The sequence below is a fragment of the Pteropus alecto genome, unplaced genomic scaffold, assembly GCF_000325575.1.
Source record: "Pteropus alecto unplaced genomic scaffold, ASM32557v1 scaffold88, whole genome shotgun sequence".
NCBI classification, from domain to species: domain Eukaryota; kingdom Metazoa; phylum Chordata; class Mammalia; order Chiroptera; family Pteropodidae; genus Pteropus; species Pteropus alecto.
In genome coordinates, this window is record NW_006494611.1 from 9,294,901 (window position 1) to 9,313,409 (window position 18,509).

Below are 18,509 nucleotides of genomic sequence, written 5' to 3' on the forward strand. Positions count from 1 at the left end.
TAGCCTGGTGTCTCAAACTCACATGGAGCTCTTTCTACCCCACTCTGCCCATGCCAGCAGGCAGCCTAACACTTAACATCAGTTATAGAACCCTGCTTGCCAAAGCTGGAATTCTGTCAAGAAGTGGTAATGCTGATGCATTACTTCAGGACCATGTGAGCACTGCATGTCTGGACTACACTCAGCAAGGACACATGAATATGGCCTCAGACTCAAATTTTCAGGCAACTGAAGACTGACTTTCTATTTCTGTTGATGGCATCATCTGTCTCCTATCACCTGGATTTGATTGGATCCTTCCACTTTTCTAATCTTCTGTAGAAGGCATAGACAAATGGACATAGGTGTCCAGGAGATCCTCTAGAAATGAGAGAAAAATTGGAGGGTTTCATTCGAAAGTTTCTCTTGGGAGAGATGGAAAAAGCAAAATGTATTCCAACAGGATTTGTGAAACTGGGGAAGGGCTAGGAAGGAAGTAAAAGGTTAAAGTGAGTCATTTGGATGAGGTAGGTGGGTCGCCTACAGCCTCTCTGTGAGATTCTTGATGAAATAGAACAAAATGCCATTTTCTTGGCTTCCTGGGTTGGGACAGCTGCAACAGGATTTTGTACACCCAAACCTTCCAATGGATCTGGGTTGGTCATTCTGATGTATTGAGACTCGGGCTTGTGGAGGCCCCTGGGGTACTGCTGTGGTGTTTGTTACACAAAGAAAGGTAGGAGAGGACTCCCTTAGACTTACTCAGGTCTGCTTGCTTGGTCCACCATGTTTGTTGCTTTAAACTTGGGCTACTCAAAAGTCCAGAATTTTTTCTATGCGGATGACTCTGGTAGTATATTGATGAAGGTTAAGCTCTTACATGCAGGGTTCTTTCTTATAGATAAGTGATTTCCAATGTCCTCCATTGAGAATCATTGCCATAGTGGGCCACGTTTATGGAGTGTGTCCTAATATTTATGATTATTGGGGCGAAAAAGGTTGAGAGTCACTATGTGGAATTCAGAAAGTGGTTTGCCGCTTGCTTCTTCTTGTAGAATCTAGACTGTAGATTCCTTCCTCTAGAATATGGGAGGTGGCTTATCCCAGAAGAACATATGTAAAGAGCTTATAGAGAAATGGACCACCAGTTTTCATCTTATAGACTGTGATATCTCTGGGTTCTTTGTCAGGGCCTAGTAGATCTGAATAGCACTGAAGAATTTGGCTGTGTGGGCATAATGTGAAAAGGGAATGCTCTGGTGAAGGAAGTGGGCTAATCTTTGTCTTGATGTCTGCACTAGGATTTCATGTGACCAAAAAATTTATCTCAGTGAAGCAATGGGACCAATTCAATAAGTGAGCTGAGAGGTATCATGATAAAAAGGACTTTTGGTCTTGTTATGAGTTTATAAAACTCATCTAAGAGGTGCTTTCATTCCAGGACTTTTATAATACTCTCCAGCTGAAATGCCATCATTCCATTCCATTGGCATCAGCTGGAATGGAATGGGGGCAACACAGAGAGTTATGAGACTCTTGTGCCTCTGAGAAGATAACAACGGAATCCTGGCTTAAGGTATCTACCTTAAACATGAACTGCTGTGCATGAGGAAATGCACAAGGGTGGATGCTGTGGTAAGATAACTAAATTTATTCTGTGCTTTATAGTATAGTGCTTATAAAGACATTAGATATTCTACTATTTTAATCCTAAAATAGTCCTTAAGGTCAGCAGGGCGGATAGGTTAACTGAGTCCCAAAAGGGACTTGGCCAGAACCATTCAGTCAGTAAATTGCTGAACCAAGAGTTAAACCTAGGAGTTTTGGTTTCGGGTTCAAGCCTCTTAGGTTTTGCCGAACTGATAAGAGGCAACCTGAGCCACGGGACTCCCCTGAAATTGGTTGCCCTCTTTAATAGGGTACGGTTACTCAAGAAAAGTTAAGTGCTATTAGAAGCTTGAGAACATAGAGAACGGTTGGACACAAAATCATCAAGAGATCCCACCTGATTGCAACATCTGCAACTTCTTGAGTAAGATTAAACATCCTAGGAATGAAGAGCACTTTTTGAAAAAATTCCTCAAGTGATGTTGCATAACCTGTGCTCCCAGGGTTATTATGGGTTGATCTACACCCATGGTGAGTACTCAGGACTGACAGAGGAAAGGAATGTTACCTAGGTAGGTGACCGTGAATAAAGCAGTTCAGCTCTGGCCATAAGCTCTCAGGAGTGTGGAACCTGTCACATGAAGAACCTCCTTGAGTTCATCCAAAGCCCCACTGATCACAGTGAGATACAAAATTATCCCAAAGGAATCAGAAATCATCTCCTGTTCCTCTCCCCACTTTGCTGGACTATACTGCTAGCTTCTTGTTCATCACCCCTGTCCCAGTGCTTAGTTTTGCAAGCCAGGGGTTCTTTTGCAATTATTTGAAAGCTTCTGGGTGAGAGATAAAAAATCAGCTGATTTTATACAAAATGGTCAATACTGGCATGGTTCCTTATTTTTTGTCTTCCCAAAGAAAACAAGCACCTTAGAATGTGCCTCACTAGTCAATAAAATAGAGAGATGGGGACTCCTCCATCCAGGGAGGCTCACAGGCAAGCCTTAGCTCCAGTCCAGACAGAGTTAATTTCTTTAATAATATCTGGGCTGGGGTGGGAGATTCACAGAGCAGACCCAGTGGTAAAACAGCCACTGCTTTTTTAGCTTGGTCTTGGATTTATCAAGGAGCTGAGCCCAGCCTTGGATTGTCTGGGGTCAGAATCTCTTTATGAGGACATTCAAGACTGGTGACTTCCACTTAGGCTAATGTTGGCTTCGGGCCTATGCAGCAATAAAATAGCCCAGATGGGAAGCCAGGAGTTGGAGAGAGGGCAGCCACTACTCCAGTCATCAAGGAGGATGTAACCACCCACACTTGTGGGGCCAGCCCCATTCTGGGCCACAGTACATACCTGTAGGCGAGCCAGGCAGGCGAACAGAGGTTGGAGCAGGGTGTGGTTGGGGGCTCATATCAGGGTTTTAATTCAGAGACCTGAGATTAAAAAGAAAGCAGAATAGTCCTGATATCTCTCATATTTCCATTTTGTGCTCACGCTTATAGTTATAGGTCCACTACTAAGCAGAGCCATAAGATAAGGTTGTCAGCTGAACTGGGTCCAGATATCCACTCACCTTAAGGAGTCACAAGTTACAGTGTCCTTGCCCTTTGCTCTCTGATTTATCCTCCCATTCAGGGCATACCCTTAAGAAGCACCTTTCTATCAGTCTAGCTTACCCCCAAGCCATGAGAGGACAGACCTCAGAAAAAAGGATACAGTCTGGAACTCTGAGGACCTTCTCCTATCCTCATCAGTGGTTAGAGACCCTGTCTGTTAAGTATCTGAAACAGGGGGTTCTCCTTTTCCCTGAGCTATGGAGTGGAATAGGGAGGGGAGCCCCTCTTCTCCATCTCACTAGGGGACAGCTCAAGGTGAGACATTAAAGGAACCTCAGACGTCATTGTCTGAGTCTCGTAGGGAGGCAGTACTTGTCAGTCTCCAGTCCTTGGCCTTGGTCCCCACCTCAATCCATGTCGGCCCTTTCAGGAGCTTTTAGTGGAAATGAGATCAGACCCACAATGGAGTATGCCAGCCTCCCTCTTCTCCCAGCTCCTCCCATTTCTCTTTCATCGCCTCTTCTGTCCAAGTGAACTCCGGACCATCCCTCTATCAGGCCCCATCTGCAAGCAGCCCTCCTCTCCCTCCAGCATTCACCTCTTTCACCCCTCCTTCCTCCAGCTCTCAGTCTCCACAACTTCCTCATATTCCTCTCTCTCCCCTTGTCAAACCTCTGCCTCTCCCCCACCACCGTTCCCTCCCACTCCTTTCTTCTTGTCCCCTAGGACTTGTAGCAAGAGGAAGAGAGAGAAAGCCCCTGCCAAGATTGATGGTCATCCCTACCCGCTCCTCCTTATCCGCTCCCTCCCCCAAGCAGGCACAGATTTCCCCCTACAAAAGGCAGGAGGCAGATGCTGTGTTAGATCAGCTGCTCTAAGAATCCCTTTGCCCTCTGCTGGCTAGACTGGGCCTTTGCTCCCTCTTCCTCCAGGTGGAAGTAGGTACCTGAAGTGTCAGGTCTCCCGCCTCATTCCCCATGAATTCTATGGAAAGTTCCGAGAGACAGGAGCTGCAAAATCTGGGGAGTGGAGCCTGGGTCAACCCTGCCTACAGTGGTCCCTCTTCCCCGCATGGGACACTGAGGATCTGCACCATTTCCAGTGCAGTGCCCCCCCACCCCCAACCTAAGAAGCCAGAAGATGAATCTCAGGAGAACACACACAGGATCCTGGTGTCCAGCTGCTGCCTTCAGATCCGTCGTGGAATCAGAGGTAGCTGGTATGGGGATCATAGAGTCGGAAGAAGGGGTCACCAAAAGCTTTTACAGTGGGGAATGTGATCTGAAGAAGAGGTAAAAATCTCAGTGTCTCTTTAGGGTTTGTAAATTGTGTTTGAGCTACATGCCCCAGAACACAGAGCCCAGTCTAGTGGTCTTCCAGAGGTGGAACCTGGCACTGTCATCACTTAGGGGTACAGAAAGGGTATATGGGAGATAGTTTGAGGGAGGGCATGGATGTAGATACTCTAGATTGCCCCCGCCTAGAACAAAGGCCTCCTTTCCATGCCTTCATTCTTTCTGACCTAGTGTCTTCACCCCTGTCTACCTCAGGGACTTTGATGGAGGAGGGCAGGCATGGTTAGAGTAGCCAGATTCTGTCAAGGGATACGATAATAGGTGAGGAAAAGGGCTGAGTGGAAATAGGAGTAAAGACCAGGGATAACTGAGAGGAACCCTGCTGTTGGAGGTCCTGGGCACCTCTCCACTACCCCTTAGGACTTTGGGGAACGACCCTGACTGAGAACACTGCTGAGAACCGGGAACTTTACGTTAAGACCACCCTGCGGGAGCTTTTGGTGTACATCGTGTTCCTGGTGGACATCTGTCTCTGTGAGTAACATCTGTCTTTGTGTACAGTAACATCTGTCTGTGAGAAGCATCTATGTGTAAAACACCTGTGCACATGCTTCTTTGGGCAATATCTGTGGGGACAGCATCCATCTGTGTGAGCAAGTTGTGTCCTGAAATTTTGATATCGATTAATAAAATTCTATTTATTACCTTTCAGCTTAAGATCTTTTGTCTAAAAGGAACTTATCACTGAGTTCGAGAGAAGAAGGCAGGTTGTTATAAAGCTTTTAATAGAAGTTGTTTTGTCAAGAGGTACAGGATTTAAGTTCAAACCTTGATGCCTACTCAGCAGCCACTGTTTTCTATTGGTAGGTAGAAGTTTTTACCCTTCTTTAAAGAGTGGAAAACCACTTCTTCCTGTTTGGAAACAAAATAGTTTGGTGGGTTTCACATAGTTATTATACTATGTTTGATCCATGTTTCTTAAGATGCAGGAAGAAAAAGATTCAGCAAATCTTAGAGCTCAGATCTGTAATTAAAGGATTAAAGATGCAAACAGTGTGGTGGTAGTAAATACAGTTAAGGTTCGCCCTTGTGAGAGACCACCATGCTGTAGGCACTGAGGAAAGCTACTCTGAAACTCTGGTTATGGACAAAAACTGGGAAGGTTTGGTCTCTAATTTGAGAGAAATAAGATAGAATAGCGAACCATGAAAGGATAGAGTCAAAGAATCATAGATAATAATAAAGTTGGACTCAACAGATCTGTAAGGCCTATAGATAAGGATGCTTTGTACTCAGTGAATTACTTCTTTAAAACCTTGCACAATAAGTGAAGTTTGGCTAGTTTCCTAGAGTCGTGTGTATGTGTGTGTGCTGATTAAAGCTGCAGCTTAGATAGTACAACTAAAGTGCCTTCGATACTAGGTGGCCTTTATACCACAGAGGGTGCTATTCTTTTTAGAATGCATGACTCTTTTGAAAGTGGAATTCAAAGGCCTGATAACATCAGTGTTGATGGAAAATTTTATGATCTTTGTGAGCCACCCGCATTTGTGTGAACCCTCTAGGAAAGCTGAGCAGAAAACACTTGCTTCTGGAGAGAAAACACTCACTCTGTAGGGACAGAGGGGGAAGTTCTGAGTGTTTACCATGGGCCATCAGCATGAACTGAAAGGAGACATTGCATGTAGAGAACAACGGTTGGCCCTGTGGGCACATTGTGGGGCCCATTTGATTTCTTTCAGCAAACGACTGTCAGGAATTCATTTGTTGACATACTGATTTTTGTCTTCACCATCTGCTAGAAAAGAGTTCCTCTCCTTTTTTCAGATCCCATGACAGCAGCTGAAACCCACAGGCAGATCCTTTCTTTATAAATGACTCAAATGTCTATATTTCCAGATTAGCCTTCGGAGCAAAATTACGAAGTTTCTAGCTCCCCAGAGTTATGGTGAACCAGTTCTAACTCTTCCGTTTGGGGCTAGAAGGGGTGGAAGCATGGGTTATGGTAGCCTGAAAGTCCCATCCACCCATGTTCTCCACTTTTTGAGATCTCAATGCACTGCTGAATGCTAGATGGTCTGTGATTTCCTAAAGTCTGAGTTATAGACTCAATCCAATAAACACATTATTCTTGAATGGTCAGGAGCTTTAGAGGTCATCTAGTTCAAGGATGCAGAAATCCCTTCTCTAAAATCCCTTCTGTGATGTTTTGTCAAGTGACCATCCTGGGGAGTATTCATGAGGAATTTGCTGTTTCATGGCAAACCCATTCTACTGTCGGACAGCTCTGTTTCCTTCCATCTGTGAAGTCCCATCCTCTGTGTCAGATTTTGGACTGAGGGATACAGAGATGACTGATTCCAATGTCTTTTAAGGGCTCACCTTCTACTTTTTAGAACTTTCTTTCTTCTCTTGAGCCATTTACTTCTGTGTTACTCTCTAAAGCCCTAATGGGTTCAAGGCCTGGCACTTCCAATTATCAGCTGTGTGATCCAGAGCAAGTTTGCTAACCTCTCCTAGCTTTGGATAATGATTATACCCACCTGACAAGATTGCTGTGAAGGTTAAATAAAATGTTCCACTAACATGCATAGTGCAGAGCCTAGCACATGATAAATAATATCTATTATTATTTTCAGCTCACAACACACTATAAAACCATACTGCAGTGTCATGAACCCAACCAGCAATGGAGGGTAAGAGAAAATTAACTTGATACCTTTAAACTTCTGTAAATCTCCAACTCCTATGGAGTTGGGCTCTCAGTAAAGACCTTGCAACCATTAAACTACTTGAAGGTGTGCCATTAAGTGCCTTTGACTTCGCAAATTGAAGTCCCTCTCTACAAAACTCCAGCCCCTTCAGGAACTTTCTTACAATAGAGAATTTGGAGGCCTTCACATTCTGATGTTCCTACAACAACATGGTAAAAGAGTACTTATACTAGTTTCCTAGCCCCCATCCTCTCTAGGCATCTTCTTTCTTTCAGGCAACTCTTCAGGCACCCTTGAGCCTTGGGCATGGTCTCAGTAGGACTACTTTGGCACTCTCCAAGGTCCTGACCTTACCTCTCTGGCATCCAAACACCCTGGACTCTGGCCATCTGCAACGAGACTGCATTCTAGTGAGGATGATATAACCCCTAAGGGGGTGGAAATAATTTCTTGAAGGGAAAAAAAACCTCTTGGGTATTACAATAGATTTTGGCCCTCCAAAAGGCCACAGTAAATAAGTGAATATAGGGTATATGTGTAGTATTAATATTCAATTGGGGTAAGGGGTTACTTAAAAAAATGTCTAATGAGGCTCCTTGGTTGGGGGATAATGCAAAAAAGGTTGAGAAGCACTGAACTAGACCCACCTAATTTTGCTAATGGTAGGCCGACTGATTAAGCTCTCCTGTCTAAGAATAGGGATGCGAGTCCTGGCTATAGAGTCTGGCACAAAGCAGGGTGGCTGTTGTGTCGTTCTGTGGTGTACTGTCTTTTAAGAGCTGCAGTGACATGTGGTTGGATACGCATCTTTACCAGTGTGCTTTTCCATGTCAGCTCCCGTGACCAGGTTCAGATGTTCTAGGACCCATGTTCATTATTAGGGTAAGCACTATGGCATCATGAAAAGATATGACCACTGGAGTCAGACAAACTGATTCAGATACCAGCTCTGCCGCTTACTGGTTTTGTGACCTTAGGTACTTCCTTTTTGATAGAACAAGGATAATCACACTTATCTTGTGGAGATAACATGTATAAAGAATCTAACAGAATGACTGGTAGTAATTATCTTTGTATTATCTGGTGGAATTTCAAAATACTCACTTGGTCTTCTAGACTGGTTGTAAAAAATATTTTTCAAGAAAGAAGCCAATTTGAAAAGGCTACGCACTGTATTATTCTAACTATAAAACATTCTGGAAAAGGTAAAACTATGGAAATAGTGAAACGATCAACCTTTGCCAGGGTTCAAGGGGAGCAGGAGATGAATAGGTGAATCACAGAGGATTTTTAGGGAAGTGAGACCACTTGTATGATACTGTAATGATAGATACATGTCAGACTTTTGTCAAAGCCCATAGAATGTGCAACATTAAGAGTGAAACCTAATGTAAACTATGGACTTCAGGCGATAATGATGTGCCAGTGTAGGTTCATCGATTGTAACAAATGTGCCACTCTGCTGTGGGGTTTTGATTTGGAGAAGGCTATGCATATATAGGGGCAAGAGGTACAGGGAAAATCTCTGTACCTTCCACTCAATTTTGCTTTTAATGTAGAACTACTCTAAAAAGTAAAGTCTATTGTTATAAAATACCTTTCAAGGTTTGTAGTTAGCTCCACATATAGGGATAGTGTCATTTGAGCAGCATCCACTTCTGCCATTAGACCTTTAAATTAAGGTGTTTTCTCCAGAAGACTCAGTTTATCACCACAACCACCACCATCATTATCATTAACACCACAAACAACAAATCTTTATTGAATACTCTTTCAATGTGCCTACCACTGTGCTATCTACATGATCTCATTGATTACTCTTAATGATTCCATGAAATTGGTTCTGTTATCACTCCCATTTTACAAATCAGAAAAGGTTTAGGTATGTCAAATAGCTTGCTCAAGACCACACATCAGTAAGTGACAGAAGCAGAAATCCAATTCAGTGACTTTTGGCTTGACTCAAATTCTAAGGCTTTTATCTGCTAAAGTCTACTACAGCATCTCTGCATACAGATGTGTGTTACACATTAATTTGTTAACACCCATCAACATCTTAGCAAAGATAACTCCCTGCCCTACCATAGTAGAAGCAGAATCTTGAGAGAATTCTACCAGCTGATTACTTTTCTTGTTGTGTTGTGTTGTCATATTTAAAAGATAATCTAAAAATCCTTAAAGAACATCTGAAATATAATTCACCTGTAATTCACCACCACAACACCGAAGATATTTTCACTTCTTCATATTGCCAGTTGTTATCCAATATTTTACTTAGTTATATCATGCTGTACACTTTCACTTACATAAACATTTCCTCATGTTTGTAAGTAGTTTTTATATTTTCATTTAATGATTATAGTCACACCACAATTAATTAAAACATTTCTCTCGTTATTTCAATATTTGCCTATTATAGGTAAATATGTCTATTCTTGCTGCTTTCCCCCGACTTTTGTTGAATTATTTCCTTGGGAATTTCCAGGGAGAGAGATTACTAGGAAAAAGATAGGATATATGTGTACTCAGTACTTTCTATTTGTTGTCATTTTACCTCTGTAAAGTATCATACAAATTTATTATGCCGCCGATACTGTAAGATCACACCAGTTTTGTCACAATCTCACCAACAATGAATATTCTCATATATGATTTTTATTATTAAATTGGCACAAAATGTTACAATTTGCCTTAATTTATTTGTCATGATCACTAGTGAGGATGGACACTTTTCTCATGTTTTTATGTATTATGTATTTATTTTTGTGTAAATTGCATAAGAAACATGTTATAAGAGGGGCAAGGGAGAGGTTGGGGGCGGGGGTGAAGTTTGGAGAATTAGACCCTAGGTGAGGGACCAAGCACCAGGGGCTCATCCTCATGATCTGAGTTCTTAGGGCAGAAAAGAACAGCTAACAAGGTTGAAAATCACTTGTACAGCAATTTGGCCTGGGATGGGCTCTAGTAAACTATTATGGTCAGCCCCACTCCCCACATTTTTTCCTCTCTTATGCTTTATTCTAGGAACTGGGTGGATCTAGACACTAGGGCTATTTGGAGAGTCATTTGGCTAAAATAGAGCTATCTTTTTGATGCAAGCAATGTGGGTGGACCATCAATCTTCTCATAATAACCATATCAGTTTTGCAACCCTTAAAAACCTTACAAAGAGCTTCCACACCTTTTATCTCAATTGATCCTGACAGCAGTCCTGTAAGGGATAGATATTATTATTTCTGTTCTACAGATTAGGAAGCTGTTATTATTGTCATTATGAATAGTTGAGGAATGATCAGTAATTCAGAATGGTCCCTAATGGGTTGATTAGTCCTATTCCTAGGCAGAGAAAGTGCTAGAGAATGATATTCCTGCCTCTACCCTGCCCCTCTCACCATCATGATATTTATGAAAGGGCTTCCAGCGCTTTGTTTTCTTGGCAGGATGGCTGTAGCCTTTTGTTGATGGAGGAAACATTGAGAGTCATTGTGTGGAAACAATGGCTGTTTGTTTTAGGAGACATTGTTATCTCAAAGGTGCACCTGGGACTGGCCCTGGCTAGGAGAGGCTCTGAGCTAGGACAAGCCTGGGTCTGGTCACCATGGAGTTGAGGAGGAGGGCAAAGACCCTTGGCTTTTGATGACTTTTGTCTACATGCCAGTTACTATCAACTGGATGCTCTTTATCCATTGCTGGTTGTAAGGAAATGCAGGCCTCTGTTCTTTTAGTGCTTTTAAGTTTCTGTCCATAGCTTGGTGGAATCTTGCATTAACAGGAGATGCTGAAGCAAGCTTGGAGATCGGGAAGGAGATGTCTTTCTTTTTTATTGAGATATAATTGTCATGTAATATTGTATTAATTTTAGGTGTACAACATGATTTTATATACATATATATTGCAAAATGATTACCACAATAAGTTAACATCCACCAGCACACATGGTTATAATTTTTTTTCTTGTATGAGAACTTTTAAGATTTACTCTCTTAGCAACTTTCAATATACAATACAGTATTATTAACTATAAGCACCATGCTGCACATATACCCTCAGAACTTAGTTATCTTTTAACTGGAAGTTTGTACCTTTGGCCACCTTCATTATTTCACCCACCCACCCTCACCCCGTCTCTGGCAACCATCAATCCGTTCTCTGTATCTATGAGTTTGGTGCCTTTTTTTTTTTTTTTTAGATTTTACACATAAGCAAAAGCATACAATATTTGTCTTTCTCTGTCTGATTTATTTCACCTAGCGTAAAGCCCTCGAGGTCCATCCATGTTGTTGAAAATGGCAGGATTTCCTTTTTTGATGGCTGAATAATATTCCATTACACATATAAAGATCATATTTTCTTTATCTATTCATCTGTTGATAGATACATGAAAGATCACATTTTCTTTATCCATTCATCTGTTGATAGATACATAGGTTGTTTCCATGTCTTGGCTATTGTAAATAATGCTGCAATGAACATAGGGGTGAAGAGATCTTTCCAAAATAATGATTTCCTTTTCTTTGGATAAATACCCAGAAGTGGAATGACTAGATCATATGGTAGTTCTATTTTTAATTTTTTTAGGAACCTCCATAGAAGATGTCTTTCTTGACTGAGCATTCCTAGAATTGACAAGGAAAGGATAGAAATATATTTGAGGTTTAGGAAATTATCTGTGGGTGAGCTTCTATTTCTTATATGGCTGTAATGATGGCAGAAAATAATTGGTCACATAGAACTATGACATTAATGAAGGCCTAATGGTGATGGAGACAATATAGGACTTGAAATAAAATGACTTGGTTCATATGATGGTACAACCAGTTATTAGCCATGTGCCTTTGGCAAGACAAGTCAAGAGACTTAAGCTTGATTTCCTTGTATATCAAATGAGGATAATGTCTGCCTTTTTGAGATTGGTGGGAAACAAATAGGGTACTTGGTATAGTGCCTGGCATATAGTGAGATTTCAATAAATATCAGTTTTCATTTCACATCAAGGTATAAATTAGGGAAATATTAAAATGTAAAGCTTAACCCACTACAAGACTGAGAACTGTTTGAAAGCACCCTGGTAATACTTATCAAGAATCAGAAAGACCCGGCCTTCTAGGAGTGGTTGCCAGAGATTAAGAATGGCCATGGGATGATGATGATTTCATGCCTTTCCTAGCATGCTCAGTTATCTGTGGCCCATCTAGACACAGAGAGCTACAAAGTCCTTTTAGTACCAGAGTGAAGTCATCTGAGCCAGCTTAATCTTAATAATAAGAATTTAGGCCTTGCCAGCAGGCTTTGGCCTGTGTTTTCCATAGCTGAATCCCCTGGTGTCCCAGAATTCCTAGGGCATGGATTACTGTTACAAAACCGGTGGGCCTGGACATATCCTATCGTCTAATGCTGAGTGACAGCCTAACATTTAGTTTTCTCCTTTGTTGGGCTGTCACTGGTTTCTAAGAATACAGCAGTACATTTAAGCATCAGAAAAAGTTTTTATTAAGAACTCTGCTTTGATCAAGTACAGAAGAACAGGTCGTACTAGCTGATGAAATTTAGAGGGTCTAGATTTTTATAGATGAGATTCGGCTAGGGCACTGCCAGTGTACGTGGCCAGAGAAAGGCGAAAGTCTGAGTACTGACTGACTCTGCCTCGTGCCAGCTGAATGACCCTGAGCAAATCATATAAACTCTGAACTCCATGGTTCATAGGAAACTGCTCATGGGTAAGGTGAAATAATTAGGTCATATCTGACAAGCTACTAGGAGACATTGTGTGGGAAAGCTCTTTGAACATTATAAAATGTGGTACACAGGTAAGAGATTATAATAATATGAATAATCTCTTTATGCAATCGGGTAGTGGCAGCAGGAAGGCTAGAGTTTTAAGTTCGGACAGATCCTCAGGACTGTGGGAAGTTTCTAGAAATAAGGCGTAGTTTCTAGAAATAAGGTGTAGGACAGTAGTTCTCAAAGGTGTGCTCGAAGGGCCCCTGGAGCCTACTGAGACCCTTTTAGGGTGTTCGTGAGGTCCTCCCTTACCCAACTACATATTTGCGACAGGTCATGTTTCTTTCATAGACTTTAACCAAAATGACATATTACAACAGATTGAATGCTGAAGTGGATATGAAAATTTTGCTGTCTTCTATTAAGGCAGACTTTAAAAAGACTTGCAAAAATGTAAAACACTGCCACTTTTCTCACTCAATTCTTTTGCTTTGCTTTAGAAAATATAACCGTTTTTCACAAAAATGTGATTTATGTTGACATGAATTAAGTTTGTTATCATTAGTATTTTTAAATGAATGAATTAATAAATATTTAAATTTTTCTTCTATTTTAATTTCTATAAGGTAATTATTGATAGATATAACCCAAATAAACAAAACCTTTTTGGGGTCCTCAATAATTTTTAAGAGTTTCAAAGGGGTCCTGGGAACAAAATGTTTGAGAACTACTGGCTTCAAGAATGAGTCTGAGCTGGTCAAATCAAATTATTTCACAACATGGAGGAAAAAGACAGATGAGACCATAAGAGCTTATTAGCAAAAGGTTCAAACTAAGGACAAGATTAAAGAATCAGGGTCATTCATCATTCAAATATTTATGAAGTCCTACTGTGTCAGGCCCTAGGCCAACTGTTAAAAACTTTGAGATACATGAGACACATCCCCTGCCTTCAAGGAGCAAAGGAGGCCTATATGTAAACCAATAGTGTGATGAATGTTTAGTGGAGGGGTGCTCTGGGACCAAAGGCAAGATGTGGGGGACCAAATAGTCATGGAGAGCTGAGAAATCTTGCAATTCTCAGAGGCAGACAACTGTTCAGTATGAGGAGACCCAAAGTCATTGCCAGGGAGGCCTAAAATCATTGCCATTTGCTTGCTTATTTTAACATTATTGGTTCTCAGCCTGGAGGGGGCAAGGGTTAGAGGGATTAGCAGATCTCAGGGCTTTGCCATAGTCAGAGTTTCAAAGGTCAAATATGAGAGAAAAATGTAAAACAGTATTTCTCTAAATTCCATAACGAAAAATTCTACCCTTCCGCATGACCGTCTAATCAAATACTGATTTGTACTTCTTTAACCCTTCACCCTTTTCTCCCAGCCCACTAAACCCCCTCCCCTCTGGCTGTCCTCAGATTGTTCTCTATATTTCTGAGTCTGTTTTCAATTAGTTTGTTCTTTCTATTCCTTAGATACCACATGTAAGTGAAATCATATGGCAGTTATCTTTCTCTGTCTGACTTATTTCACTCAGCATAATACCCTCTAATCCATCCATGTCACTGGGAGTGGTAGGATTTCATTTTTTATGGCTGAGTAATATTCCATTATATATATGAGCCATAACTTCTTTATCCAATCATCTGTTGATGGGCATTTAGGTTGCTTCCATATTTTGGTTATTGTAAATAGTGCTGTCATGAACATGGGGATGCATAGATCTTTACGAATTATTGTTTTGGATATATCTTTATTAAGATTTTAACTAATACATTGTCCTTGTTTTAAAAAATGCACCAAATAATTTGGAGACTGTTAAAGACCATTGTTATTAACCATTGTTAATACTTTGGGTATATACCGTTTCAGCCATTTTCTAAGCACATATAAATATATGTGAATTTTAGAGAAGAGGCTTTGGTTGTTCTGCACTACAAGGCTGTGTGAAGTCACATGAATGCTGTCTATGAGATGAAATGTTCTCTGGTGGTGATAAAGTCAGTGTAGGAGGCTCTCTTAAGCTGTTAATGGCCAAGGCATAAATGCAGTATAGGAGGATGTCTTGAGGCACTTTGTGGGAAATAACCCATATTTTGAAATAGCTGCAAGGAACTGCCAGTTTGCAGCAAAAGTCAGGCTCAGGGACAATGAATGCTTCTTGCTGGATGCTTCTGCATCCTGGACTGCTTCTCCCAGCACCTCCTTTCTTCTCTTCTCTCTCCTTAAGCACTAGTCCACTTTGTTTTCTTCTTATCTAAATCTGCCCACTGCTTTGAACTTCTTCCTTTCTGTCCATTGTCTCATAGCCTTTGCCTGTCCTCCTGTCCCTGACACAGCCTATGGCTTCTTGAGACTTTTTAAAGGAGTCTCCCTCCTGGGAATTCCAAGGAAACATTTTTTAGTGTTGGTTCTTGAACCCCAGGGAAAGTTTGATAATGTGTTTCAAGGAGTTCATGCCATTCAAAGTGGCAAAGACATTGTTTCTATTTAAATTATTTAAAAATCAATCAATATATTAATTTCTTAAATATGTCTTCTTTTTATATAGAACCACTTGAGAGCATCCTTGCTGTGTATTGAGTGAGCACACTCTATAGTAAAGAAGGTGATATATTTATCAGCAATGACTAAAGCTGTCCTCATATATTCTTCCTGAATTGCGTTGAAATTTTTCTTTTGCTATATATCTCATGAGCTAAGCATTGATGAGGCTACCCTTAACAGACCCCGTAAATCTAGAAAGAATCAACTCTTGGCAGTGGATGAAAATATGGTTTGGTCATATAATCTTTACAGAATCTTTGATGCATGTACCTTGAGCTACAAAATTACAGGTAAAGTCCAGGGCTTCTATGTAGTGAAGTCACTCATTACCTACCAACTCTACTACTTTAGGCACCATTCTCTGATTGTTTGTTATGACAGTGCCTGAAATGGTAGCATCATAATTGGGGTAACCCCTATGTACATGTGGTTTTAGATCTGTGTTGCCTAGTTTCCCATCTTTCCTTGGGTCCTTTTCAAGGACTCTACCTCTACCTATGGTACTCTTTAATATCAAGGGCTCCTCTTCTTATACTTCCTCAGTTTCTAGTATAAAAATCTCTTTTGTGCAGCTGGATATAGGTGGCAAAAGTCTTTAAACCTCAGGTCTATACTACTCTCCACGGCCTTAGTTTTTTCAAGATGATCAGTTTCTGGGAGATCTCAGGCAAAATTTTTCAAGGAAACACAAATAAGAGCAAGCGGTATTCTTCTGTAACCTTCTATGGCAATATGTATATAACCATCTCTGGCTCATCAGCCAGAAAAACCCCCATACTAAAGCAGGTCACTTATGTTATACTCCAGTTAGGAACTTCAGCTCTTGAAACTGTGTGCCCTTTCTCTTAGAGACCAAAGCTATATATGTCTTATATCTCTCTCATGGCATTGACTTAAATTCATGCTATGTCTTGGAGTTTCTGGACAACATAAGGACTATGTTATTTGGAGGGTGGTATTTTTCTTTCTAGGCTGGCTCTAAAGAATACTATTCATCTTCATCAGGACCTTTGACCTCCTGATTTGACTGCTGTCTTAATAAACTCTACAAGCTGTTCTGAAACCATGTAATAGTTTATAAACCATCAGCTAAAGTTATAATAAATCCATAGGAATCAATTACTTTGCTCTCCCTTGCATCTGAACTAAAGATTGAATGTATTGGAGAAGTTCCAGCAGCTAATCAACAAGTATATCCTTATGGCCTGTTCCTTAGTCCATCTCCAATCATGTAGATACTTGATTTTAGTATTTCCTCACCTGAGATAATCTGTTACATTAATTCAGCACGAACAAGTATTGATGAGTCTTTTATTAGTCCTCTCCTAAGATCTCAGAACTACCAAAAACTTTAGGGAGATCACTAATTATTTCCTGAATTCATTTTCCATTTCTCAGAATGATCACCTTCAGCCTGATTGAATTTCCTTCAAAAATGACTCAAAATTCTTTGGCCCTGAATCTAATTTCCTAAGCACAAACTAGCCATGTACAGTCATAGGTTCTCTAAAACTATAATCTTCTGAACCTAAATCCTAAACAGCTTGATAATGCTTAAAGACTTAGTTACTAAGGCCGATGTAAGTGATATAGTTCTCTTGGCTGTATTCTCTGTGGATACACTGATGTGAAATGCACTGGTTTTCTATAATACTCCGGTGACTACGCTGAGGACTTAACCCTTTCCTCACTTACGGGTCCCAACTTGCTTCTGCCTACTGTCCACCTTAAGAAACATGAGGCATTTAGAGTGCAACTTTGAATGACCTAATAGCATCAATCAGAGCGTGTAGGTGGAATAGAGAGAAAAGAAGAGAATAGAAGGAGGGATTGCCCAAGATCAACCACAACATGGTTCTTAATGAGGGACTTCCTACTGGGAAAAAGAAAAGGGTTCTTTGTGCCTAGTAAATGATTTTATCCAAGAGATCTGCAATTACGTTGGACTTCTCTTTATTTCAAGATAAGAATTTTGTGCTATCAGTTTGTTGTTTTAACTTTTTTTTTCTCTATGCCTATTTTAATTTTCTTAGAAAAGTTCCTTTTGCAAAGTACTCATTTCACATAGATGTATTCATATGAAATGCTTTAGTTGGGATATTGATTTAGCTGCAATAACAGTGGCTTAAATAAGGTAGAATTTTATTTCTCTCTCAGATAACAGTCTGAGGTATAAGAAGTCCTGAACTTTTTCACAATAGGTTTGACACCAGAACACAGGTGTCAAGAAAACCAATGCTAAGTCAAGCCAAAATGGGAAAGGAAAAGACTCATATCAACATCGTTGTCATTGGACAGGTAAATCCACCACGACTGATCAGTTATTCTACAAACGTGATAAGATTGACAAAAGAACCATTGTAAAATTTGAGAAGGAGGCTGCCAAGATGCCTGGGTCTTGGGTCAACTGAAAGCTGAAGTGAGGTTGATATCACCATTGATAACTCCCTTTGGAAATTCAAGACCAGAAAGTATTATATGAACATCATTGATGCCCCAGGATGCAGACTTTGTCAAAAACATGATTACAGGTACATCTCAGGCCCACTGTGCTGTTCTGATTGTTGCTGCTGGTGTTGGTGAATTTGAAGCAGGTGTTTCTAAGAATGGACAGACCCATGAGTGTGCCTTTCGGGCTTACATACTGTGTGAAACAACTAATTGATGATGCTAACAAAATGGATTCCATTGAACCATCCTATAGCCAGAAGAGGTATGAAGAAATCGTTAGGGAAGTCAGCTAACTACAACCCTGACACAGTGGCATTTGTGACAATTTCTTATTGGAATGGTGATAACATGCTGGAGTCAAGTGCTAACATGACTTGGAAGGTCACCTATAAAGACAGCAATGCCAGTGGAACCACACTGTTTGAAGCTCTGGCTTGCATCCTGCCACCAACTCATCCAACTGACAAGCCTTTGTGTCTGCCCCTCCAGGATGTTTGCAAAATCTATGGTGTTTCTACTACCTCTGTGGGCCACGTGGAGAATGGTGCTCTCAAACCCGGCCCAGTGGCCACCTTTCCTCCAGTCAGCATCACAAACTGAAGTAAAGTCTGTGAAATGCACCATGAAGTTTTGAGTGAAGTTCT

At 40.8% G+C, this 18,509-nt stretch overlaps 1 protein-coding gene across 2 annotated transcripts in view; it reads left to right on the plus strand.

The window, feature by feature from the left end:
• Positions 1 to 3,730: 3,730 nt before the first annotated feature.
• PKD2L1 (polycystin 2 like 1, transient receptor potential cation channel) overlaps positions 3,731 to 18,509 on the plus strand; it is a 30,814-nt gene continuing 16,035 nt past the window's right edge. Inside the window, exons 1-3 of one of the 2 annotated variants that reach the window (XM_015599882.1) lie at positions 4,282 to 4,353; positions 4,633 to 4,646; positions 4,849 to 4,970. In XM_015599882.1, the coding sequence (XP_015455368.1) occupies positions 4,282 to 4,353; positions 4,633 to 4,646; positions 4,849 to 4,970 (208 nt within the window). Of the gene's footprint in view, positions 4,354 to 4,632; positions 4,647 to 4,848; positions 4,971 to 18,509 lie in introns of both variants that reach the window. The other variant, XM_006925883.2, reaches the window with a different exon arrangement.